This window comes from Syngnathus floridae, chromosome 1, assembly GCF_059516105.1.
Source record: "Syngnathus floridae isolate MCC-2025c chromosome 1, RoL_Sflo_1.0, whole genome shotgun sequence".
NCBI classification, from domain to species: Eukaryota; Metazoa; Chordata; class Actinopteri; order Syngnathiformes; family Syngnathidae; genus Syngnathus; species Syngnathus floridae.
The window spans coordinates 7436068-7462273 of record NC_142413.1 but is presented as its reverse complement, the minus strand read 5'-3'; the positions used below and the strand labels follow the sequence as shown (position 1 = coordinate 7462273).

General features: G+C 46.3%; 3 protein-coding genes across 5 annotated transcripts; all 3 read left to right on the top strand.

Moving 5' to 3' along the window:
* The first annotated feature begins 2808 nt into the window (after positions 1-2808).
* Positions 2809-4698, top strand: LOC148403825 (uncharacterized). Its single transcript, XM_088393678.1, has 4 exons — positions 2809-3200; positions 3327-3584; positions 3967-4232; positions 4317-4698. Exons 1-3 carry the CDS (start codon positions 3131-3133, stop codon positions 4221-4223), a joined length of 585 nt encoding a protein of 194 aa, XP_088249804.1. The 5' UTR covers positions 2809-3130; the 3' UTR covers positions 4224-4232; positions 4317-4698.
* A 7713-nt stretch (positions 4699-12411) lies between these two features.
* Positions 12412-15415, top strand: LOC148403824 (hemicentin-1-like). Of its 3 annotated transcripts, none has more exons than XM_088393631.1 (6): positions 12412-12637; positions 12764-13042; positions 13594-13833; positions 14176-14497; positions 14599-14705; positions 14788-15415. In XM_088393631.1, exons 1-5 carry the CDS (start codon positions 12568-12570, stop codon positions 14681-14683), a joined length of 996 nt encoding a protein of 331 aa, XP_088249757.1. In that variant the 5' UTR covers positions 12412-12567; the 3' UTR covers positions 14684-14705; positions 14788-15415. The 3 variants fall into 3 exon arrangements, with proteins under 3 accessions (XP_088249757.1, XP_088249748.1, XP_088249764.1); XM_088393622.1 differs by having other exon boundaries at positions 12414-12637; positions 14176-14496; positions 14595-14705; positions 14794-15415; XM_088393638.1 differs by having other exon boundaries at positions 12419-12637; positions 14176-14496; positions 14595-14705.
* A 533-nt stretch (positions 15416-15948) lies between these two features.
* On the top strand, positions 15949-24404 carry LOC148403823 (disks large homolog 1-like). Its single transcript, XM_088393744.1, has 4 exons — positions 15949-16473; positions 17940-18071; positions 23965-24056; positions 24272-24404. The coding sequence occupies exons 1-4, from the start codon at positions 16458-16460 to the stop codon at positions 24305-24307; spliced, it is 276 nt and encodes a 91-aa protein (XP_088249870.1). The 5' UTR covers positions 15949-16457; the 3' UTR covers positions 24308-24404.
* Positions 24405-26206: the final 1802 nt, after the last annotated feature.

Here is a 26206-nt window from a genome sequence, read left to right as displayed (position 1 = left end):
ATCCTTAACTCTCATTGAAAAGTGAAAACTGTGTTTTTGTATTTTAAACCTCAACTTTCTGTCTGGCATTTCATTTGGCACGTATGAGGTACTACATATTTTCATGAGGTGGACTTGAAAACCGAATAGCATAGAATGTAGTCATTACAATGCTGCAAGGATTTGGGTTCTCATCGAAGATTCCAAACATTCTTGACAAAGAATGTGCCAGTAGACAGCAGACAGACAAATCGAATTAAAAAAAAAATAAATTAAAAAAAATAAAAATAAAAAATGAACCTGCTCTTGGCAGCTCTTCCAATCACTGCCAGAGCTCCAGTTCTGGCCTGTTTGGGTCATCTGGGTCTTTGTGAAGAACGAGCGGTGGCGTCTTTGCCTGACTTGCGGGTCTTCAGCAAGCTCATGCTTTTTATTGAACATGTGGTTTGCATCCCAAAGCTAAGCATAGTCATGACTCACTCGCCTTGGTCTTCTCCTCTGCTCCTTGCCTTCACGTGCTCGAGGCCACGTGAGGCGGCACTCTGCTGGTGCTGTTGTTGTTTTTCTTTTTTTCTATGACTATTTTACTTGTAGTTCATTGCATATTTGCGATTCCATGGTCACAACTTTACCAATTTCTTGATGCTAAGTTACCGAAAAACATGATCATTGGTGTGAAGGTTGAAGTGATACATTCTCGCTCCAGAGGTTAAATGATATAAACTTTTTTTTTTTTTTTTATCTTAATGTAACGTATTTTGCGGACATTAAGACACTGTTTTTTTCATCGTTTGGCCGGGTTTTATACTCAGGAGTGACTTATATGTGAAATTATTAACACATATTACAGACTAGCAGTAGATCCACCTCACGTTATTTTCAGACTAAACCGGATGAAAGCACGCTCGGCCTGCGTTGATAATTTCAACATTGGCTGTAATTCATGCAAACAACTGAGAAGGGCTTAACAAAAACGGCACGGAAAAAAAAAAATCATATTCTGCCTAGTCAAGTCAAGTCAAGTCAAGTTTATTTGTATAGCCCTAAATCACAAACAGTCTCAAAGGGCTTCACATAGCCAAAATTGACAATCATTCTCAAATTATTCTCAGTCTGCGGTAATGTGTTAGAAACTTGCCACGATGACACTCTCGCCTGCTTTTCAGTATCTTTTATTCCGGGCTTTTATGACGAGGTTCTTTCATGCGGCCATTTAAATGAATGCCAAACTTCTGTTCCCATCATTCCAGACTACCAGAGGCAGAAGGAGAGGACCGTCCACTAGAGGGTGTCAGAGACCAAAGAAAAGGTCATTGTCACTTCGTTGAGCCTCTCCCAAACACACAACCCACCGCTCTCATGATTTTCTCCTGACTTCTGTGGAGAATTTAAGGGAGCGCATTTGCACATCGATAGCCACGCCAATGTATGAAGTCAAAGAGAGGCATTTGAATGAGGCAACGTCAACGCGGTTTGCAGGTTGAGACGAGCTTACGCGTCGGGAAATGACCGAGCCGTGTCGACATGCCCATGCGTGAGATGTAAACGTCAAGGCCACACTCGCCGAATCTGAAAAGACCGTGGTAGCTTTCTGTGGAAATGAACTCATCGACGAATGAAAGTCAAGTCAAGTTTATTTGTATAGCCCTAAATCACAAACAGTCTCAAAGGGCTTCACATAGCCAAAATTGACAATTATTCTCAAAGCATCATCCCCTGATCATAAGCTCAGGTGACTCATAAGTCAACGTCAAGGCCGCACGCACGCACGCACGCACGCGCGCACGCCACCACCAAAAATGAGAAGAGCGTGGTAGCTTTCCGTGAAAGTTAACTAATCGACGAATGAAAGTAAACATCAAGGCCACCACACAGACAGAATACGAAAAGACCGTGGTAGGTTTCTGCGAGAGCTAACTAATCGACCAAGTCCAGCACGTTGGTTGCTCTTCGACGTGCAATTTCCAACCTCGCGTGAATGAATTGCTGTCTCTATGCTACTGAATTTGACATTTTCAGTCTTCTTGCTGTGCCGCCATTTCTTTTTTCTTTTCTTTGTCACGAGCTGTTTTTCCTCTCATCGTAGTCCTCTCGACAAATAAATATTCCTGTGTGGCTTCAGTGTTCCCATTGATGTGAACTTTGTGAGAATCGGTAAGGCGCGCGGCGTGGTCAAAAGTGGTTTCCATTTATCTTCTAGAAAGGCAATCAATCACATTTTTGCCTGAGGAAGGAAATGAATTGAACGTATCAATTGATTCATTGAAGTCCTCAAGACACTGTGGATGTGGGGACATTTTTTTTAGGTTGCATCACGGTTTATTCTTTTTCTCGGGGTGGCTTCCCCCCCCCCCCCCCCCCCTAAAAGAAATCACACGTCAGCTGAGAAACCGTGTCTGCCACCACCAGGCCTCATTTCTTTTCCTCAATCGTACGCATCAAATGAATGCAACAAAGCTCTGAAAGACATTTTGAGCAACAAGAATCAAGGTGTTGGTTTGGTTGTTTTGTTTTCCGCCGCGTTTGAGCAGGCCAAACCAGGAATTTGCCTTCGGTACATCTCAGCCCGTGTTCAACATTGAGGTGACTAACACTTTCAGGACTTTCAGCAGATATGACCAAATGCACAAAAATTCACGTTGATTTAATTGCACAAGCACTCTTCCAGTATTGCATGTCAAGATGTGCCACCAAAACTATAAGCCTATCATTCAAAAACAACAACAGCAACTTGTTTGCGTTAAACCAGGCATGTGCGAAACGAAAGCAAAGGGCTCGGGCGGCTCGACGTGTCCCCTTCCGCAGACGGACGTGGACCGCTTTGAAAGGAAAGCAGCGGGCGCGCAGGCAGGCAGGCAGGCAGGCAGGCAGGCAGGCTCGAGCGGACTGACGTGCAACGTACGCTTTGAAATGAAAGGCTAAAGGCACGTCGGTGCGCTCGACGTGTCCCCTGCGCGTCAAAGCCGCTCGACGTTTCCTTTCCTGCCTATGTGACGGACGACGCGCGTCTGAGCTCGCGGGGCTACGGCCGTCACGTTCGCCTTCACGGCACTCACCGACCGCCAGCTGCTCGCTGCGTCCGTATCGTGGCATCCATCGCTCAAGAGACAACTTTTCCTTGGTGGACTGCGCGCTTTGGAGAGCGTCGGACATGCGGATCTTCTCGATGCGCGTTGCACTGGTGCTGCTGCTCCTCTCGCCATGGCGCCACGTTAAGCCAGGTAAAAGGGCAGCAAAATGTCTTTGCGGAGATGCGCTGCGCTGTCAACATTGCAAAGTTCAAGCGGCTGTATTGTGTCGGACTGGGACGAATCCTCTGGCTGGCTTGCCTCCTGTGCTTGTTTCAGAGGCAGCAAGAAGCTGCACATGCGCTCAGAACAGCGCGTGCTCCTGCAGCGTGGGTCAAAGCGTCACCTTAGATAGCAACGGCTTGACCGCTGCTCAAGTCAACTGGAAGAAGAATGGCGGCGCCCTTCCTGAAACTGCTACGGCTGCCGACGGAAAGGTAACGTTCCTATCGCTGACAGTTCCTGACGCCGGGATGTACGTGGCCATCGAGGGTACGGATGTTGCCAAGACGAGGGCGTTCCTTGTCCAGGTTTACGGTGAGTTTGAAGTTGCAGGCCTGTCCCTGTCCCTATCTGTGTCCCTTTCTGCAAGCAATCCTCTTTGTGCGTGCCAGCCAGCCAGCCAGCCAGCCAGCCAGCCAGCCAGCCAGCCAGCCAGCCAGCCAATAATCTACATTTGGCATCTCGAGCAATCTCCAATTGGAGCGCACAATAGTTTTGCGTAGGATTTTTCCGGAAGCTGTTGAAACGGGGTGACATCTTGTAAGGCTGTAGATTGAATTTGTGGTCAAATGCCTGTTAAGTGCACGCCCCCTTTCCAAAGGTCAAACTTGCAACAAGTTGTCTCAATCGCGCATCGCGCTGCCATCACAGCAAGCTTGCGCCCGTAAAGTGCTGCCGCGTTTCCCTTTTCCCACAGAGCCGGTCGCCTCAGTCCGCGTTGTACGTGTCGCTAAAAAGCAGGTGTCCCTCTCCTGCATCGCATCGGGGAGCTTCAAAGAACTCAAGTGGAAGAAGGGAGGAAAGCCTGTCACCGATGGCAAGAACCACAAGCTCAGACTGAAGAACGCGCAGTTGATCATCCAGGATGTCCCAGCCGAGGCGGGGGCCTACACTTGCGTGGCCGTACAATTCGACGGCAGCGAGATCGCGTCCGATGCTTTCCAACTGGACTGAGCAGCAGTGGTGAGTACTCTTCGTGCCCCGACAGGGGTCATCACAGTCCATATTTGAAATGACCTGTTTGTCTTTGTGACCGGCACACTTGAGGCCTCCACCCGCAGCCAGCTCCACCTCAGCGCCTCCCTCCCAAAGGCTTTTCGCCTCGAGGTGATACTACTCCGTGTCGACGACGGCAGAGAAGAAATCGGTTCAAGTGGACGCCCCCCCCCCCAAAAAATGATCACCCCAAATGTGCTGAATTGCATTGCATTGCATTGCATTGCATTGCATTGGCAGCGCCGTTGCGAGTTGTAGTACTGCTCGCTTGATTTCTTCAAGGATATATATTTTGCTTTTGCTCATGAGGTTTTCTCTCCGCTTTCTTTCTTATGCTTTATGTTTTCGAGGTTATTTGCATCGTGTTGTCTCCTCCCTTTCAGCCGGATTGCAAATTGGCAGTGAAATAAAGTTTGATCGCATGACGTGTGCATGTGGGCGGGCTCAGATGCTTCTTTGGATCGATCGCTCCCTCCTCCGGGGAACCCGAGGTCTTCTTCATACGGCCATGAGTCCCGCACGTCGAAGCATACAAAAGCGCATATGTAGGGCCTCCCTCACAAAAGCCAATGACGGACATGTAGAATAAAAGTACGCCTCAACCATACGGCTAGCAACAAAGCCGTACGGAACTCGGCGGCGGCGGCGGCGGCGGCAGTGAGACTCGGCGGGCGTGACCTCTGGCGAGTGTTTGCCGTATGGCATAGGTGCCGCAAACGAAAACAGCCGTCAGGTAAGCAAGGCAGCGTCACCCCTCTGGATGGTTTTGTGATCTTTTTTCTTGGGTTAGGGTTAGTTACAACCAAGTTGCGCCAGCAACACAACACAGAGCGAGCGGTACAAATAACAATAGGCCAGCCAGAGAAGAAAATGTGTGGAATGCAATGCAATGATTTGAGAATCCTTTCCAACCTACGTTCATTCAATGGAATACACTACAGAGAGAACATATTTCATGCTCAAAAATCATGTAAACGTTTGCTTATATATATATATATATATATATATACATATATATAATTTGGTACACGTGAAGGAAGCCCTTTGACAATTCCTTGTGATTTAGGCCCATACCAATCCACTTGACACGATTCTCATTTCAAGGACATTGATGCGCCACCACCTGTTTGCCACCAAAAATATATATATATATATACTATATATATATATATATAGTGTCGTGCGTACAATACAACTGTTTGGCTTTTACTTTGAAAGGCGTCGCACTTCCGTGTAGCGTGCGTGCATGTGAGCTGTGCGTGTCGGTGAACAGCGCGCAGTAATGCTGCCCTCAAAATGTGTGCTAACGCGAAGAAAAGAAAAGTTGACAAGGAGCGCCGTGTTTTCAACAAGACATGGACTGCCAAGTATTTCTTTACAGAAATGAAAGGTAAAGCCATGTGCCTGATTTGTGGTACACAGATCGCTGTGTTTAAAGAATATAATTGGAGTCGCCACTACACGACCAAGCATGAGAAAAAATACATTTGTCTGATAAGCAGGGCGCATCAGAGGCTGATGCATTGCTAGCAAAACTGCAAGCCCAACAAGGACTTTTTATCAAACTTCACACCCAGGGATGGAGCGGCTTTGTCATTTGCGGAAAAGTTAAAGAAGTTCAGAATAAATTGTGCGGATTGATAATTGTTTGTTTATTTGACCACAATTTCGCATAGCTTCATAGAAATATAAACGGAATAATTGTATTCTTCTAATTACCAGTACCAACTATTTAAAATAAATCATTTGGTGCATTTTACAATGGAAGAAGATTGAGCAGGTTGAAGTGATCGTAGGGGTGGCCCTCTGACACAACTCCGGTTTTTCATGTGGCCCCTTGGAAAAATGAATTGGCCGCCCCTGGCTTTGAGCGTACAATTTCACGGCTGCAACACGTGCAGTCGAAGTTGGGAAAGGGCATGTTGAGCAGCACTTTGTGACACAACACTCATTATGTGAACGCTTTGGAAGAGAGGAGACAGACTCCTTTCTCTCAGCTTCTCACGTGCAAGTCTTTGCCATTCTTGCTTCCGTTGCTCAACACGCCGTGTTTTACGTACGCTTCGTCATGCGCTGTCGTGTTTTACGTACGCTTCGTAATGCGCTGTCGTGTTTTACGTACGCTTCGTCATGCGCTGTCGTGTTTTACGTACGCTTCGTAACGCGCTGTCGTGTTTTACGTACGCTTCGCAATGCGCCACGCATTTCCGAGCGGGCTGCAAGCGGGCCGGGCGAGAACCTGAACTGGTTGTACTAAGTTCATCTTGTTTTTTCTTTTCAATCACTTCACTGCTTTCTTTTACATCAAACCAATTGTTGTCGCTGCTTTACCTGACATGTTGGGGCGGTGAAGAAAACAAACGTCAGCGTGTGATCAGGGAGGCCATTGAGATCCGCAAGCGGGGCCCGAGGACCATCGACAGGGATGCTCTCTACAACCTGGAGCAGCATTCTGGAGAGGTGAATGGACAGCAGAGGGCGTGACTCCCCTGTCAAACCTGACAGGGGAGCCACGCCTTCATCCATCGGCTGATAAAGACGCGTCACAACCACATCGGTGACACAGAAACCGCCGAAACATGTCCGGTAAAGAAAGCACCTCAAATCATTTGTTTGACATCAAAGAAACCAGTGAAGTGGTTCGCTTTGAAGCCAGGTGCAGAATGCGGCTTGGCATCATTATCGTGCTGAAATATGGGTCCGTGAGCACGACGTCGTTTGGACGGCAGCACAAGTGGCTTCAGAATCCTCCGCATGTACCTTTCGGCGGTTATGTTGCCTTGACAGAAACCTAAGTGTGTCACCCGTGCACCCCCCTGTTAGAGTGGCGCCCACTCCGACGTCTTTTTGCAAGAACCGCACGGGAGACAGTATGCCCTTTGAAACACCTGCAGGCGGAGAGTCATTCGTCGCTGATGATGGAATGAGGTCTGGCTCTTGCGAGAGCACTTTTGTGACGAGAAACAGGCTGGGGGTGAGAGTGGACAGGATGGAGTTGAAGCCCCTGACCCCTGGCATATCCGGGGGGGGGGGGGGCCTTTACGACATTGTGTCGGACAAAGTCAAAGTCTGCTTCGTTGTCAATCCCTTCACAAGCCAAGAGACGCAAAGAAATCGAAATTACGTTCCCACTATCCCACGGTGACAAGACATAGTAGGCAAGATTCAAGAGTTTTTTATTCGCCATGTTTGAGCGTGCCCAACAAGGAATTTGACTTCGGTGAAGCACAGCCTCTGTTCAACATTTAGGTGACTAACAACAACACTCAGGACATGTGAAAAATGGCAGATATTCTCAAACGTCCCCTGATCTGAAACTCCCAAGAGGGCAAGGAAAAACTCAAAACTCCAGCTAGGGGAAATGAGAAACCTTGAGAAGAGACCACAGATGGGAGGGTCCCTCTTCTAGGATGCCCAGGCTGCAATGGATGCAGAGAGGACACATAGTACAAACAGTGTAGACAAAAAACGGTGCGGAAAGCGGGATGTTATTGCACAGTAATGACTCTGAGACTCTAAGAGTTGATCAGAGCGACAGCCTGGGGGAAGAAGCTGTCTCTGTGTCTGCTGCTTTTAGTGCACAGAGCTCGAGAACGGCGTCCGGAGGGGAGTAGTTCAAACAGTAGGTAGGTAGGTAGGTAGGTAGGTAGGTAGGTAGGTAGGTAGGTAGGTAGGTAGGTAGGTAGATAGATAGATAGATAGATAGATAGATAGATAGATAGATAGATAGATAGATAGATAGATAGATAGATAGATAGATAGATCAAAGTCAAAGTCAGCTTTATTGTCAATTTCTTCACATGCCAAAGACACACAAAGAAACCGAAATTTCGTTCCCCCCTATCCCACGGTGACAAAACATGGCCCACAACAGACAAACAAGTAAACAAGTATAACAAAAGCGTGCTGAATAAATAATGAATAAATAACAACAAATAAATAAATAAATAAGAGGAGCAAGTGCGCGTACAGCAGACATTCCAGAAAATAGCGCAACAGTGCCGCACGCTACGCAGAAGGGGGTAGCGAGTTCAGGGCCCTAACAGCCTGGAGAAAGCAGCTGTTGGCGAGTCTGGTGGTGCGGGAGCGCAGGCTCCTGTACCTCTTCCCAGAGGGCAGAAGGTCAAACAAAGAGTGAGCCGGGTGACTCACATCTCTCGCAATTGAGGTCGCCTTGCGGGTGAGATGGGAGGTGTAAATGTCCTTCAGGGAGGGGAGCGAAGCACCAATAATCTTACCAGCCGTATTCACTATGCGCTGCAGGGCCTTCAAGTTCTGTTCAGTGCAGTTACCACCCCAGACAGCGATGCAAGTGGTAAGGACGCTCTCAATGGTGCCACGGTAGAATGTAGACAGGACTGCCTGAGGAGCACATGCACGCCTGAGCTTCCGCAGGAAGTACAGGCGGCGCTGAGCTTTCTTTGCCAGTGACGAGGTGTTTGCGGACCAGGAGAGGTCCTCACTGATGTGCACCCCCAGGAACTTGGTGCAGCTCACCCTCTCCACCACAGCACCGCCGCGCTCGGGAATCATTTGGTGATCTAACCCTAACCCCAATTCCAACCCCTTAATGCTGAGTGCCAAGCAGGGAGGCGATGGGTCCCATTTTTATAGTCTTTGGTATGAGCCGGCCGGGGTTTGAACCCACAACCTTCCAGTCTCAGGGCGGACACTCCACTACTAGTAGGCCACTGAGCTGGTTGCCACCTTGCCCAACTTCTACTGCAAGTGTTGCAGCCATGAACGCCAAAGTGAGTTATTGTTATCATTATTATTATTATTATTATTTGGCACCAAACAATGAAGTTGAAGTATTAATACGTCGGTGGAAGCAGATTTAGGATCAATACCGAGGGATAGCCATTTAGAAACGCCTTCGGCTTTAGTTGACAAATTCCGTCCAAAAGGAGAGAGAGCTCTCGACTCAGCCAATGACAGCGGTGGACACTCTGGCTCGACCGAGGTGCGCGAGCAGACGTTCAGCCACGTGAACATCGCCAAAGCCCCGTCCGTCCGTCCGTCCGTCACAGATCGAGGTCGACGGACCGACACCGATGCTGCTCGCCTCGCCGCGGCAAACTGGACTCCAGACTACCATGAAAAGGGGAGACCGACAACACTGTTCCCGCTGAACATGAAGGCGAGAGAGAGAAAACACTGAAGAGAGAGCGAGAGAAAAAAAATAAGCATTTTGAAAAGACTTTGCACAAATAGCAGGGATGGAAACTCGCCAGCACTCTCTCATTTTCAACGAGCGACTATGAGAGCAAGTGTCTCTTTCCTTTTCTTTCGTTTTGGTACACGTGAAGGAAGCCCTTTGACAATTCCTTGTGATTTAGGCCCATACCAATCCACTTGACACGATTCTCATTTCAAGGACATTGATGCGCCACCACCTGTTTGCCACTCATCTTAACTTGGACAGGTTTGAAGGCGGACGCTGAGCAAGCCTTTGCCGTGCGTTGCCTCACCTCTGTCACCAGCAGGTGTTTGTGAGTTCAAGCTCCGATACATACATAACCAGAATGAAGGGGTTTCTGTCGCAACAAGGTCCGGAAAAACGTATTCACACATTTATTCGTAGCAGGTTAGAATATTGTAATGGCATCTTTACAGGCCTTAACAAAAAAAAAAAAACCCATCAGGCAGCTTCAGCTGATCCAAAACGCTGCTGCCAGAGTCCTCACAAACACCAGGAAACTGGATCATACTACTACACCGGTCATTCGATGGCTACGCTGGCTTCCTGTGAGTCCAAGGATCGCTTTTAAAATCCTACCGCTGGTCTACAAAACGCTGCTGCCAGAGTCCTCACAAACACCAGGAAACTGGATCGGTCATTCGATCGCTACGCTGGCTTCCTGTGAGTCCAAGGATCGATTTCAAGATCCTACTGCTGGTCTACAAAAACGCTGACTGGTCTCGGACCAAAATACGTGTTCCTTATGAAGCATCCAGACCCCTCAGGTCATCTGGAACTGGCCTGTTGCATGTCCCAAGAACAAGAACCAAGCAAGGAGAAGCAGCAGTCAGTGATTATGCTCCTCACCTGTGGAACAAACTTCCCATAGATCTGAGGTCTGCTAAAACTGTTAGCTCCTTTAAATCAGGGCTAAAAACGTTACTGTTTACCGCAGCGTACTCTTCAATTAAAATCCTCTCTTTTGAATTTTATTGATATGTGTATGTATGTGTGTATATACGTATGTATGTGTGTGTATGTGTGTATGTCTATATATATATATATCTATATATATATATATATAGATATAGATATATAGATATATATAGATATACATACATATATAAATATATAGAGATATATATACATAGAGATATATTCTTTTTCTTCCTTTCTTCCTTCCTTTCTTTCTTTCTTGACTTTGTAAGCATTATATTCTGGGGGGTTTTCTTCTTCTTTGCCACCTTTTCTATGCTCTATGTTTTTTGTTTTTTAATCCCTCTTGTGTAAAGCACATTGAGTTGCCTTGTGTATGAAATGCGCGATACAAATAAATCTGCCTCTGCCTTGCCTCAGATGTCCGCCCGTCACCGTGTCGCCGCCACCGCCTCCATTCCTTCTTACTTCATGTCGATGTTTGCTTTCAGTGGTTCTTCAAGACGCTTGATGTCTTTGGTCGTTTGAGAAGATGAGAACATCTTTCACAAATCTGACCCGCAGCCCCGCCGCCGCTCAAGTGGTGGAAAGTGTTATTATTCATAGTAAGAGTGTCGTCTCATTTCATGAGAATCACTGATTTGGGCTGAAACGTTTTGTTTCATGCTTGCTGTTAATCTACATTTGCACTTGTTTTCAACGAGCTTCTTTCGTTTTTTTCTGCAAGAACCTTTGACGCGATGACCTTTGCATGTCATTTCTATGACCATTGCCTCCTTGCTTGGCCCTCAGCATTAAGGGTTGGAATTGGGGCGTGGAATTTGGGTTGGGGTTGAGCTCACCAAATGATTCCCGGGCGCGGCACCGCCCGCTGCTGCCCACCTTGCCCCATCGGGGTTGGATGGGTTAGATGCAGAGGACAAATTTCACCACACCCAGATGTGCGTGCGTGCGTGTGTGTGTGTGTGTGTGTGTGTGTGTGTGAGACAATCATTGGGTCTTTCTTTACCTTCTTTACATCCATCGGCTCCTGGTCCAAACCCAATTCGGCCCCCAAGTCAAAATGTTTGCCAGCCCTGCTCTAATCAATTCGTTTAGGTGGATGGAAAAGGATCCTTTGGAAGGTGGAGAGGGACCGACGGAGAGGACTCAAGCGTTGGACACGGCGGACCCGTCCGTCCGCCCGCCCGCCCGTCCGTCCGTCCGCCCGTCCGTCCGTCCGTCCGTCCGTCGGTGTTAAAGGCGCTTTTGCCGTTTGGGAGAACTCATCGTTTGTAGCAAATGTGATTGATGTCAACAACTTGTGAGTCAAAGCCGTTGTTGCCATCCAGGGAAATGCTTTTTGAAAACTAAATATTCTTGGGAGGGCAAATTGTCAAATGGGGCTGACGCAGTGGGCTAGGTTTCCAAAGAAAAGAAAGCGATCGAGCTGCTCGGATTCTTTGCTCAGGAGTTCCGTTCTCTGGCTTAATTGCGTCTTTATCAGCACGTTTCTCGCCAGTGCGTGCGTGACCACGATGACTCTTTGTTCTTTTTTCACTAGTCGTTACCCACGTACGTACCCCCGCTGATGCTTTGAAATGAAAGCTAAAGGCTCAACCAACCAACCAACCAACCAAACCAAACCAAACCAACCCAAACCAAACCAAACCAACCAACCAACCAACCAACCAACCAACCAACCAACCAACCAACCAACCAACCAACCAACCAACCAACCAACCAACCAACCCAAACCAAACCAAACCAACCAACCAACCAACCAACCAACCAACCAACCAACCAACCAACCAACCAACCAACCAACCAACCAACCAACCAACCAACATACGTGCCCCCTTCCGCAGACGGACGTGGACCGCTTTGAAAGGAAAGCAGCGGGCAGGCAGGCAGGCAGGCAGGCAGGCTCGAGCGGACTGACGTGCAACGTACGCTTTGAAATGGAAAGGCTAAAGGCACGTGTGCGCTCGACGTGTCCCCTGCGCGTCAAAGCCGCTCGACGTTTCCTTTCCTGCCTATGTGACGGACGACGCGCGTCTGAGCTCGCGGGGCTACGGCCGTGAGTCACGTTCGCCTTCACGGCACTCACCGACCGCCAGCTGCTCGCTGCGTCCGTATCGTGCCATCCATCGCTCAAGAGACAACTTTTCCTTGGTGGACTGCGCGCTTTGGAGAGCGTCGGACATGCGGATCTTCTCGATGCGCGTTGCACTGGTGCTGCTGCTCCTCTCGCCATGGCGCCACGTTAAGCCAGGTAAAAGGGCAGCAAAATGTCTTTGCGGAGATGCGCTGCGCTGTCAACATTGCAAAGTTCAAGCGGCTGTATTGTGTCGGACTGGGACGAATCCTCTGGCTGGCTTGCCTCCTGTGCTTGTTTCAGTGGCAGGAACCAGCTGCACATGCGATCCGAACAAGGCGTGCTCCTGCAGCGTGGGTCAAGGCGTCACCTTAGATAGCGGCGAAACCACCGCAACGGTCACCTGGACGAAGGATGGCGCTGAAATCAAGGAAGCAAAGGTTACTTATTCGGACGGTACGGGCGGTACCCAGAAAGCAACAATGACCCAGTTGACCAAAGAAGACAGCGGGTTGTACAAAGCAACATGGACCGATTCCTCAACTCAGATCACTAAGTCTTTCACAGTGGCCGTTGCGCCAGGTAAGTAAGTTGCCATCCCTTTTGTGCCGCTAGTTGTTGGAACTCGCCTGTAAGCCAGTCACGCGGTTTGGCAGCTGCTCAAATTCACGTGCAAGTGGGGGCACCGCAGGACAATTATGGGGATCAAGCCGGGCATTTTTTATTGTTTGTGTGCGTGTGTGTCTGTGTGTGTGTGCGCGCGCATGTGGTTACTATCCGTTTGTTGCGTCCATGGCAAGTGTCGAGCAAAGAAAGCAGAAGCGGGATCATCTGCTGCCGCTAGTCACCTCCCAACATCTCACCTGGGGGAAATGGTCTCCAAAACTGTTTTGACTCGGACCGCGAGTTGTGCGGCGTTTTTATTATCATTTGAAACCGAGAGGTCCCTCCCTCGCCGTCTTTATTAGACAAGGCTCTGGCTCCATCTTCAGGTGGTTCGGAGATGATAATAAATAAAACCAAACACCCGGAAAACACGAGTGGAAATCGCGGCAACTGTGTGCAACTGTGCTTCCCAAAAAAGAATGAAATAAATAACTAACTGTGCTTTTGCCACCTCTCTTTTCTGGCAGTCATCTGCACAGTCCACCAGGTGTGCGCTGTCACCAAGGGCCACAGCTTCAAATTACCTTCCGACTTCGCGGGCGTTGTCAAATGGGCCAAAGGAGTAGCCGAAGTAACGGATAAGTTTTCAGACGCCACTAACAAGCCTGATCTGATCAGCCAGGCTGACACGGGCGCTGCCGGGATGTACGTGGCCATCGAGGGTACGGATAATACCAAGATGAAGGCGTTCCTTGTCCAGGTTCACGGTGAGTTTGAAGTTGCAGGCCGGTCCCTGTCCCTATCTGAGTCCCTTTCTGCGACCAATCCTCTTTGTGCGTGCTAGCCAGCCAGCCAATAATCTACATTTGGCATCTCGAGTAATCTCCAGTTGGAGCGCACAATAGTTTTGCGTTGGATTTTTCCGGAAGCTGTTGAAAAGGGGTGACATCTTGTAAGCCTGCAGATTGAATTTGTGGACAAATGCATGTTCTGAGCACGCCCCCTTTCCAAAGGTCAAACTTGCAACAAGTTGTCTCAATCGCGCATCGCGCTGCCATCACAGCAAGCTTGCGCCCGTAAAGTGCTGCCGCGTTTCCCTTTTCCCACAGACCCGGTCACCTCAGTCCGCGTTGAACGTGTCGCTGAAAAGCAGGTGTCCCTCTCCTGCATCGCATCGGGGAGCTTCCAAGAACTCAAGTGGAAGAAGGGAGACAAGCCTGTCACCGATGGCAAGAACTACAAGCTCAGACTGAAGAACGCGCAGTTGATCATCCAGGATGTCCCAGCCGAGGCGGGGGCCTACACTTGCGTGGCCGTACAATTCGACGGCAGTGAGACGGAGTCCCCAGCCTTGCACCTCAGCAGCGTTGACGCCGATGACGACCAGGTTCTCCGCACCAAGCCCGGTAGCGGTTCAGGCGGTGACGACAGTCAGTACTCTGTCCTCTCCCCCCAGCGGGGTCACTCCAGTCTCTATTTGATATGCGCCCCAAGCTGACCGCGTTCCTCTTTGCGTGTGACCCTCAAGGATCATCGAGCGCTTTGGCTGGCCCGTCCGACAGTAATGCTCTGCTGGTGCTGTGCGTCCTGCTGCTTCAGCTCTACTGGATGGTCTAGCGCCCGCCGCAAGCCCAGTGGGGTGAGTCAACGTCCGCCCGTCCGTCCGTCCGTCCGTCCGTCCCACGCTCACCCAGGTCCCTTCAAGCCGTCTTGCTTTTCAGCTGCTGCTGCTGCCCGCTGCGTCCGTCCCTGGCTAGGAGACGGACAGAGAGAGCTCCACCGTGGCCAGCCGGCCGGCTGGCCGGAACACCCCCAGCCTGCTCCACCTCAGCGCCTCCCTCCCAAAGGCTTTTCCCCTCGAGGTGATACTCCTCCACGTCGACAACGGCATCGTTTCACACAAGAAGAAATCGGTTCAAATTGAAAAAGAAAACAAATGCCCCAAAACGCCATATTGCGTTGCTTCGTATATCGTGTTGCATTCTATTGTATTTGCTGCCGCGCTGTTGCATGCTTTGTTCACTCTTGATGCTATGGCGGCATTGTGCAAGATGACCGACCCTTGGGAAAGAGCGAGCTGGGTCGAGAGAGAGAGATGTGGCCAGTTGCTTTGCAGCATTGGGAGGGAGGTCGGTCAGCACACAGCGAGCCTGGAACGGGCCGCCGCCGCCGTGGCAGGAGGAGGTGATGCTTGATTATTCATTCAAGGTTATTGATTCTTTTGCTGGGGATGTTTTCTCGCCGCTTGATGTCTTTATTGTGCTTGATTCATGCAAGGTTATTTGCATCGTGTTGTTTCCTCCTTTTCAATTGGATTGTATTAAGCCGATAAATAAAGTTTTGATTGCATGACCGCGTGCACGCGCGTGTGTGTGAGGATCTACTCTGAGTCGGAGTCTGTCATGTTGGATAAAAGTTGTTCTCTCGCTCCCCCCCCCCCCCCCCCCCAACCTATCTCTCTCGCGCGCTCCCTCGCTCTCTCTCGCGCTCTCGCTCTCCACTAGGTTGTAATACCCCAAAAAACAATTTGTTTGCAAACTGAAATATTCGAGGCAAACCCAAAACTCAGCTCTGGTCTGCTCATATGAAAATGTCCGGCACTGCAATCAAACAATAATCCTGAGAGCAATGTTAGCCAAACTCACAATAACAGACAAAAGTCGGATGCCTCGCTCATCAATGCAATTGCGAAAATAATGATCCATGCCAAATTCTACGCTAACCATGAAAGCACCGCGATAGAATTGGGGCTCATAAAGTATCACGTGACCCAGAACCGCGTTAACATTGCTCATATCAACTTGACCTGTCATGAAAATACGTAGGTTCAAGTTCAAGTAAGCCGTACGCTAGAGGGCGCCAAAGTACAGTCCAACTCCAGCATTGAGGGGGATGGCGGCGGCGGCGGCGGCGGCGGCGGCGGCGGCAGCACGGACGTTGGGGCCAATAACGTTAAGCGAAATCCTCTTTGTGGCCTTCCGCCGACGACGTGTCTCTAGGGCTCTACCACAAGGGCTGCGGCGGTAGAAGCTCGATGGGAATCGTCTTTCCACGGGGGCGCCATATGAGGGGGAGGAAGACGGGAGGAGGAGCCCTATCGCACAACTCCTAGGCGGTCTCAGTGGACGTCAGCAAAAAGTTGACATGAGCACAATTCCCTTTTCATATGGCGTGAAGGGAACCTCCGTACCAGCTCGGGAGCTTGTTTTTTGTTTGGTGGGTTTTTTGTCTTGTTTTCTTCATGCGAGCGGGAAGAGGATAGAAGATAGCGCTCTTTTGGAGCTGGTTTCCTGAACTAGCGAACGTTACGGACTCCCTTTTGCCTCCGAAAAGTAATCGGGGAAAAACAAACAAACAAAAAAACAACCTCACCATTGAAGTTGGAGACAGCATGGTGCACAAATACGGTGAGTGGAGTTTGTGAACTTTAAGGACGTGTCAACAACTTGTTTCCTGTTGCTCTTCTCGTCCAAACTGTAGATGTTGACGGACAGGAGAGTGATGAGTTCAGGTGTGCTCAATGGAGGAGAGAAAAGTGCGGAATCTGCCAATGGCGGGCGGTCACGGCCTCCCTCATATTGCCTAACGCAAATGTGAACTGTTAATGTCGTTTTTTAGGGGCCGGGGAGGGGGGTTGTGGCATAAAATAATTCATGTGTGTATATATGTGTGTATATATACATATATATATATATATATATATATATATATATATATATATATATATGTATATATGTATGTATATATTTGTCTTTACGTATTATATTAAATGATCACTTTAATGACGTTCCAACAAAGTTTGTTGTTCGTGTCTGTCCCAAGTTTAAAAAACGTGTACAGTAATCCGTCGCTACATCGCGGTTCATTTGTCGCGGCTACAGTACATCGCGGATTCCCCCCCCCCCCCCCCCCCTTCAAAAAAAGTCCAAATAAAAGTTCCAAATTGACGAATTATGGCACAAAGGTTTTCCGCACGCTAGCAAAAGACGGGGAGTGCCCACACCATTGCAGTGCGTACAATTGTACCTTGTTATATTTACAGTATGTATATTTTATGTATAAGTTACGCACGCACGCACGCATGCCCACGCACACACCGAGCTTTGACTGTTTGATTGTGGTGGTGCGTTCAGTTGTGTTCAGTACGTGGTTTGTTGTTTGGGGTAGACCGCTATTTATTTTCAGGACAGGTACCGATCATTTGTCATCAAGGAGCCCAATGGCTGAGATTCAAAGCCAAAATCAGTTTTGAGAAAAAGGGAGGACATTGATGTAAAACAATAACTTCCAAACTTTGTTGAATTGAGAAGACAATAGTAATCTTTGCTTTCATTTTTTGAACAAGCCATACAGATGATGGATGGATGGATGGATGGATGGATGGATGGATGGATGGACGGATGGATGGATGGATGGATGTTTAAGGACCATACAGGGTCATCAGTATGTAGGCCTTTCGCAGTAACTCGGTCCCTATGGTTTTCCAGAACAAAGTTGTTTGAAATGAAATGTTTGAATTTCAATTATCTATATACTATATGATTCAATTTCAAATCAAACCTAACTGTGTAGTTTTCCCAGGGTCTTCATCATCTCTTTGTAGAGTTCATTGAAGATTTAAATAGTCAGCACAATCAAACATAGTTTTGACTTGATCTTTAAAATGGATCGTTTTGATAGTTTTTAAAGTGAGCTGGCGTAAAAAGTCAATTTCGACATTGGTCCAAATGATGTGAACAAACGTAGCAAGTCACGAAACCTAATATAATGCAACGGAACATTTAGTGTGTGAGCCGCCGAAAGACGATGAAGATGGTCTTTGGGAAAAACGTCTGTCCTGACCACTTTCTTTTTCTTTTGTCGATATACGTAGACACTGAGCGAGCAGCAGGTCTGCTCAGACGCTACCAGGCCAACTTGACGAGTCCAGACGAGCAGGCCCTCAAGACCAGTGTGGGCAAAGTGTCCGCTATCCTGGGCAGCCAACTCTTCCAAGCGCTTCTTGGTAAGGAGGAAAAAAACAGAAAACATCACAGTCCTAAGAGGCTACCTATCCAAATCAGCGGCAGCAGCTTTTTCTCCAGTGTACGTATGTGTGTGTGTGTGTGTGTGTGTGTGTGTGTGTATACAAAACTAAGCAATTTTTTCTTGATTGGTTGCTCCTTAGTCGAGTAACATTCCGTCCGCATCAGGCTCCGCTGCGATAGACTCACCTTTTCACAACATTCCTTGTCATTAGCACGGGCTCTGTCTGTCCAAACGCTAACATGATTTAAAATCTTGCGTTACACGTGGTCAGCAGTCGTTAGTGGCGGGTGAGTTGAAACAAAGGCGCCCAACTGCTTTGACAAGAATGTCTTCATTGTGCTGTGTAGTTGAATTATTTTATGCCACTTCTGGCTTGTACCATTTGTTTTTTTATTCAGATACTTAACTATACCAGATCCGTGATGGTCTGTGTGATATTTTTGTTGCCGTGGCGCTGTGCATTTCTTTAGTTCTAAAAGCACATTCATGCAATGAGTTCGAGGTTTCCTGCAGTGTTTCTCTTATTGAGTTGTGGCCGCTGAAGCATTCAGTGAGTGTGAACATCCTTAACTCTCATTGAAAAGTGAAAACTGTGTTTTTGTATTTTAAACCTCAACTTTCTGTCTGGCATTTCATTTGGCACGTATGAGGTACTACATATTTTCATGAGGTGGACTTGAAAACCGAATAGCATAGAATGTAGTCATTACAATGCTGCAAGGATTTGGGTTCTCATCGAAGATTCCAAACATTCTTGACAAAGAATGTGCCAGTAGACGGCAGACAGACAAATCGAATTAAAAAAAAAATCAATTTAAAAAAATAAAAATAAAAAATGAACCTGCTCTTGGCAGCTCTTCCAATCACTGCCAGAGCTCCAGTTCTGGCCTGTTTGGGTCATCTGGGTCTTTGTGAAGAACGAGCGGTGGCGTCTTTGCCTGACTTGCGGGTCTTCAGCAAGCTCATGCTTTTTATTGAACATGTGGTTTGCATCCCAAAGCTAAGCATAGTCATGACTCACTCGCCTTGGTCTTCTCCTCTGCTCCTTGCCTTCACGTGCTCGAGGCCACGTGAGGCGGCACTCTGCTGGTGCTGTTGTTGTTTTTCTTTTTTTCTATGACTATTTTACTTGTAGTTCATTGCATATTTGCGATTCCATGGTTTACCAATTTCTTGATGCTAAGTTACCGAAAAACATGATCATTGGTGTGAAGGTTGAAGTGATACATTCTCGCTCCAGAAGTTAAATGATATAAACTTTTTTTTTTTTTTTTTATCTTAATGTAACGTATTTTGCGGACATTAAGACACTGTTTTTTTCATCGTTTGGCCGGGTTTTATACTCAGGAGTGACTTATATGTGAAATTATTAACTCATTACAGACTAGCAGTAGATCCACCTCACATGTTATTTTCAGACTAAACCGGATGAAAGCACGCTAGGCCTGCGTTGATAATTTCAACATTGGCTGTAATTCATGCAAACAACTGAGAAGGGCTTAACAAAAACGGCACGGAAAAAAAAAATCATATTCTGTCAAGTCAAGTCAAGTCAAGTTTATTTGTATAGCCCTAAATCACAAACAGTCTCAAAGGGCTTCACATAGCCAAAATTGACAATTATTCTCAAAGCATCCCCTGATCTTAAGCTCCTAAGCGCCTATTCATACACAAGCTGCAAGTAGTAAAATATGCAGCAGAAAACGGTAATTGAGTTGCAGAAAGAAAGTTTGGAGTTAGCGAGACACTTGTAAGGGACTGGTGCAAAGCGGAGTTTGCTCATAGTGAAATGAAGAAGACAAACAAAAAAAAAACTATCGCGGGCTAAAAGCTAGGTGGCCAAAGCGAGAGGAACGAGTTCATACATGGGTGCTTGAACAATGTGCTGCCAGGAGAGGCTTGTCAACAGTGCAGTTGCGTCTCCACACCCAGGTATTTACTAATAAACATGAATAGAAATGACTTTGTAGTAGGAGGACCTTCTTGTTGTTATCGCTCCATGCAACGCAATCGCCTCTCTATCCACGCCTAGGTGCTTGTCAAGGAGATGAATATAAAAGACTTTGTAGGAGGACCTTCTTGGTATGATCGCTTCATGCAACGCAATCGACTCTATCAGAGCAAGGACATTGATGTCCCAAAAACTCCCAGCAGACTTCCAGGTAAAGATTGACAGTTTCCGTGAGTTCATTGAGAAGCATGTAGTAAGTGAGCACAACGTGACACCGGATCATATTATCAACATGAGCGAGATTCACCTCATGTTTGACATTCCCATGGGCCGAAGTGTAGCAGAAAAAGGTCAGAAGAGTGTTAATATACAAACAACTGGTCATGAGAAATCACACTTCACAGTGGCATGTTGCGGAGATGGATCAAAATTGCCACCAATGGTCATTTTCAACAAAGAACTATGCCAAAAATCGAATCCCCCTCAGTTGAAGTCGACATGATTGAGAAACGGTGGATGGATCAAGAAATGATGGCTCTTTGCAGCACGCCAAGCTCTGCTTGTGATAGACTGCATGCGAGGGCACATCACACCACAGTTAAGAGATGAATTAAAAAATCTCAGCTCCATAACTGCCATCATTCCTGGAGGCTTAACCACAATACTCCAGCCACTTGAGATCTCCGTGATTAGGAGCATTAAGGCAGTCCTGTGGGAGCAGTGGAGGATGGGCGGCGAGCACAGCTTCACGCCAACCGGGAGAATGCGCCGTGCAGCTTTCTTGGACATCATCGGATGGATGGACAAAGCATGGGCTTCGGTGAAAACCGAAACCATTCTGTCAGGATTCAGAAAGGCTGGAATAATTGTAACTGAAACTAACGATGAGTTTGATGTCAGCGGCGGAGACGAGGAAGCGCCCCACGTACTTCCAGAATCTGCAGCGGCTTCCTTTGTAAGTGACACGGACGACAAAGATTTTGAAGGATTTAATGATTTGGATTGACAAACTTGTTATTTATGTTATTGTTATTTGATATATAGTTTATTTAGTGTAGCAACTTGTATATCTTTTTACCGTTACAGTTCAGTAGTTTCCAAGAAGGCCGAAAGGGTGGGAGGGGGGACGGAGATTATTGTTGGCTCGTACGTTGAACTCTTGTTTTGTTAAATAAAGAGCCGGTTACCAAACCCACGACTTGTCTGGTACTACTTTGGTAACGCTACAATATAGTTATAAAGCCCTTCGGAATAATTGGAACCGCACCTGACAGCGAGTCCGACCGACGTCACCACCGCATTTACTTCCGGAGTCAGCAGCGGCGTTTTTTTAAGCGACACAGAGGATGAAGGTTTTGATGGATTTAATAAGTTGGAGTGACACGTATGGTTCGATAAACTTGTTATTTATGTTATCGTTATTTGGTATATAGTTTATAGCAGTGGTTCTTAACCTTGTTAGAGGTACCGAACCCCACTTTGCGAGACCAGTTCAGATATGCGGATATATATGAATCAGGTGTGTTTGGACCTCCGCAGTGGAGGCTCTGACGAACCCCTGAAACCGACTCACCGAACCCCCAGGGTTCGACCGAAGCCAGTTTAAGAACCACTGGTTTATAGACATAGTTATATAGGCCTGTGGAATAATTAGAACTGCGACTGACTGAAATGTTTGTGGTAAAACCTGACCTCTTCTTATAATGATTCTAAGTTTTGTAGGTGTCACCTGCTTCCTTTTTCAATTTGCTGCAGGACTTATCTTTCCATTGTCATATTTCAGTTTTGTTTGTTTTGCCTACAATTTTTAATATTAATCCTTTTCATCAACACATTGTCACCTTTCTAATATGTGTTTTATTTTTCTACTATGCATTTTTCACTTTAATTTATTTACTGGAGTTAAATAACTATGTCTGGCAGCCATTGTTTGGCATTTGTTTCATGGTTGCACTGTCAGGAACAAAAGCTGCCTCAACTGTGCATTCAAAATTTTGTTCTAGGAAGGAATGACGCTTTGTTTGGGTGGGGAATCTCCATGTTATATATATATATATATATATATATATATATATATATATATATATATATATATATATATATATATATATATATATATATATATATATATAGATATATATGTATGTATATGTATGTATGTATGTATGTATGTATATGTATGTATGTATGTATATATTTTTTAGGGGGATTAATGGTTTGGCCTGGTTTGTAATTGTGACCTAGTTTTCCATTGAATGTGTTACTCCAGAACAGGGTCACATTCTTCTTTTTTTGATGCCCCAGCTCCTCCGCCCAATAAAAAAAAGCAGTTGGATGTTCCTTCCAATTGAATGAACACATGACAACGAGAGGAGGCCCGGTTTATACAAACTAATCCTGCATGTAACGAAAGGATAACCCCCCTTGCTTCCTTCCACAACTTTTTATCAGTCATTGCCCTAACATCAACAGATCTTCTCGCTGCGACGATGTTATGTTTTCTCCATGGGAAGGAATGCATGTGGTCTCTTTGGGTTGGAATGCTTCCAATTTACGTATTTGGGAAAGTCTGTACACGTGTGAACGTGCAACCTCATGTCGGGACATCGGCGAGCAATAGAACAAATACACAGTACAGTAGATACTCGTAATGCTCTCGGGACTATATATATGTATGTATGTATGTATGTATGTATGTATGTTGAAATTCTGAAATGTGCAATTATGGAATGAAAGGTGCCTGCACGCCAGCAGTAGGCAGGAAGTGCTCGCACGAATTGCAGTATGTACACTTGTGTTTTGTCTTTGTGTCCCCCCCGTCTACTGCCGGCTGACTGCTGGGATAGGCTTCAGCTCGCGTGCAACCCCCGTGGGGACAAGCGGTACAGGAAATGGATGGATGGATTTATTGTCCATTATGTTATGTTCTCGTGCGAACAGTGCTGATTTTCAGTTTTTTTTTATCAAAAACCTTACCTGAACATAAGATGGTGATTTTTGCATTGAAATAAGATTGAAAAAGTGGGGGTCTAGACATATACCCATTCACAACGTTAGATGGCGCCAGATATCTTTAAAGCCAATTCTGAACTTAACTCCCCTGGCCAAAGCGAACCCCTGTCACGAAGAAGAAAAGTAAAAATAGCCATAGCGGTTTACATTATTTTATTGCAATATTTTTCCTTATTCAGATTTGTTTCAAGAATGCAGTTACAGTTAGACTTCACTTTGATGGTTAATGCAGTTATTGCAATTTTGTTGTTTTTTATCACAGTAGATTGGTTCATTTACATTTCAAAAACCAGAAGCCATTCATTTACAAATGTGATTGCACTTAAGTTTACATATTTAAATGTTCAGATATTGAGATGTGATAGACAGTTTTTGCATGATTTGAATGAGGCAAAATAACCTGCTTTTTCTCTCGAATATATAGTTATAATTATTTGATTTCAGATCTACTGTAATTATTATCTGTCTAAAAATTCAATTTAGTGTTCAAAAAGTCTTTTTTCAAACATGAGTCTTGAAAAAGAGGGGGTCGTCTTATATTAGAAAACAATCAGGGTCGTCTTATATTCGGGCCAATACGGTAAAAGCTAGCAGGCCTTTGTTGTTGCTGAAAAAGCATTGCCAAAGCGCTCTGTTGAACTTTTGTGATGACTTATTCTCCGCTAACCTCATGTCTACATCGTAACGGCTCCCATGTGTGACATCAGCACAACTCTCCGAACGCATTCACTTTGAAGCCGTGCCACCTGCTCATCGAGCCAAGTTTTTTCCAAAAACAACAATGTCTGATGTCTAGCTCTAAACCTCTGAAAGTACCAAAAGACAAACGTCATGTCTCTGTTGAGACATCAACTCTCATATGATTTCTATATAGACATAAAAGATGGTTTTTCCTCTCATCTCATAGATATTCAAGAGTGTTACGAGGTAACCTTGCAGCTGAATGTGCAACAAAGTGCACTGGAGGAAGAGGAAGATGGCGAGCAGGAAGCATTGGAGGTACATTTGGCAGCAGTTTTTGCAGTTGGGGGTAAAACACGCTTAATTGTTTGCTTTTGCCGCCACAAGTGGCCCGTGCGCTACCTGCGCCGCTCGCTCACTCCTACGAGGCGAGCCGAGTGGGGCAGGAAGGAGGAGGAGTCAAAAGGCCATTTGCTCGGTCGGGGCCACAAAGTCAGCCTGTCCTTTCATTACGACTCTTTGTGTATTTTTAGCTTGCAAAGAGTTGTGTATTTGAAGAGGGAGACTGACTGCATGTTGCTCAGACACGGGGCAGAATGCATCGCGATACGACTGTCGCGATTTGGAGTCCCATATACTGTCCAGTGTTTTATGTTGAAGAAATCTTGACACATGTCACCAAATAAGAATGTCACTTAAAGCCGCCTATTTGCGCTTTGTCATTTGCTAATATTTTCGGAATCCCTCCCATGGTATTTGTTGTCAAAGACCTGCCGATTTCTCTCTTTTGAAATCAATTGCGGAGCTTCATTTAGACAGAAATAATACCCTTACCCATCATAATGTGTAACATCATAGTCGCCAGGAAATATGTTAAAAACAATTTTTGTTGTGCTATGCCTTGTGATATTTTTTAGATTCATTAATTAGATTTATCCTTCAAAATCATTCAGCCCCGCCGTATCCAATCAGCGGCGGCGTGTGCGGCCCATTTCTTCCGCGTCAGTCATCTGCTTAAGATTGGAACCACGTCAAGCGCACAAACTCAAAAGTGCGCCTTCATTCTGCCTCGCTGAGCTTCTTTTTTTTTTTTCCTCCCGGATTCCTTGTGATTTGTGCTGTTTGCTGCCTGATTCCCTCCGTCCATCCCTCGATCAGCGCGAGAGAGAGAGAGAGAGAGAGAGAGAGAGAGAGAGAGAGAGAGAGAGAGAGAGAGAGAGAGAGAGAGAGAGAGAGAGAGAGAGAGAGAGAGAGAGAGAGAGAGAGAGAGAGAGAGAGAGAGAGAGAGAGAGAGAGAGAGAGAGAGAGAGAGAGAGAGAGATGCTTAAAGGGCACCCAGCGAAGGAGCTCATCATTATTCCGGCCGTGTCGTCACCTGGGTGGAGGATGGGAGAGGGAAATCAAATGAGTCTGCACATTCCTTGGTGTGTCACAAAGAGAGGCAAATAGCTGCTGCTTTCAAATACAACATAAGGCCTTTTCCTTCCTCAAATTCCCAAGCGGAGCCGCCAGGCGGGTTGCAAGGGGAGCTCAAAGCGATGAGAATGACAACAGGTTCATTGTGCCTCCTGACATCTAGCTGAAGAGCGTTTCATTGTTCTGACTGTAATAATAATAACAGAATAGAATACGAGATGATAGAATAGACTGCTTTTATTGTGATTGTGCAGCGACAAAACAACACAATAATAATACATTCGATCAGATTTAACAAAGGATGAATGAATGTTGCCATTCCCAATATTTAGCTGAATAAAATTACAATAACCGATTAATCGGACGATCAATAAAAAAATGATAACATGGAATATAAGCTATAAAAGCTATAAAGCTATAAAATAGCTTATTTTTTGGTTCCCTCATGCTTACAACACTAGAAATATAAATTATATAATATATAATCATGAATTAAAATTTGAATGGTTTGAAATACTTTTTTTTTTAATCAACAGGACGACTTAAGTGGAACAAATCAGCAATTTTGTTGTTATTTTATGTCCAAATGTGTAAGAACCCCCCCCCCCCACCACCACCACCACCAGTTTTCTTTTAATTTTATTTCAAAAGACCGAATATCAAGTGATTTGGCCACTCCCTACCCACTAGAGTTATTTGATGCCACAAGATGGTGACAAATCACTACTTGTCTAAAAGTTTTTCACAGGAAATCAGGTTGTCCACTAAATTTTGGGTGCAAATTTGCAAATACAGTATTGCAAAAATTCACTCAAACTTCAATGCATTGAAACCTTGCTTCAATTCACTCAAACTGTAACGCATTGGAATTTTGCTTGTTGTCTGAATGCTTGATGTCTCTTTCACCCAATCAATAATCTGCAGAGTTCAAAATGTCCCATTTCGAAATTCATCCATTTGCCGCTTATCCCGACGAAGATCGCGGGTGCGCCGGAGCCCATCCCAGCTGACTTCTAGTGCCCAAACCCCCCGAGTGCATCGCTGTGATGCCT